The sequence below is a fragment of the Penaeus monodon genome, chromosome 25, assembly GCF_015228065.2.
Source record: "Penaeus monodon isolate SGIC_2016 chromosome 25, NSTDA_Pmon_1, whole genome shotgun sequence".
Classification (NCBI taxonomy): Eukaryota; Metazoa; Arthropoda; class Malacostraca; order Decapoda; family Penaeidae; genus Penaeus; species Penaeus monodon.
Genome location: NC_051410.1, coordinates 4,496,573 through 4,496,827, shown reverse-complemented (window position 1 = coordinate 4,496,827; position 255 = coordinate 4,496,573). Strand labels below are relative to the sequence as shown.

At 65.5% G+C, this 255-nt stretch overlaps 1 protein-coding gene across 1 annotated transcript in view; it reads left to right on the top strand.

Moving 5' to 3' along the window:
- The window catches only part of LOC119589307 (hemicentin-1-like), a gene marked incomplete in the record, with an annotated part of 75,735 nt that overhangs the window by 43,191 nt on the left and 32,289 nt on the right, over nt 1-255 (top strand). Inside the window, 1 exon segment of the mRNA XM_037937929.1 lies at nt 44-201. Coding sequence (XP_037793857.1) covers nt 44-201 — 158 coding nt within the window.

Sequence of the window (255 nt, the reverse complement as noted above, 5' to 3'; positions counted from 1 at the left end):
CACATACATATATGAACTAACCCCTTCCTTCCCCCCCCCCCAGTGGCACCCCGACTGGTGCGCATCACGGGGCTTCCCTCGACGCTCCTCGCCGGCGACCGCTACCGCGTGTGGTGTGAGGCGCTGGGGAGCCGACCGGCGCCGACCCTCACCTGGACTATCCGGCGGCCGCATCGTCTCGAGGAGGTGCTCGCCACGCAGGTGAGATTTTTTTTGGGGGGGAGGGGGATGGGGGGTATGGTGGTGGTTGTAGAT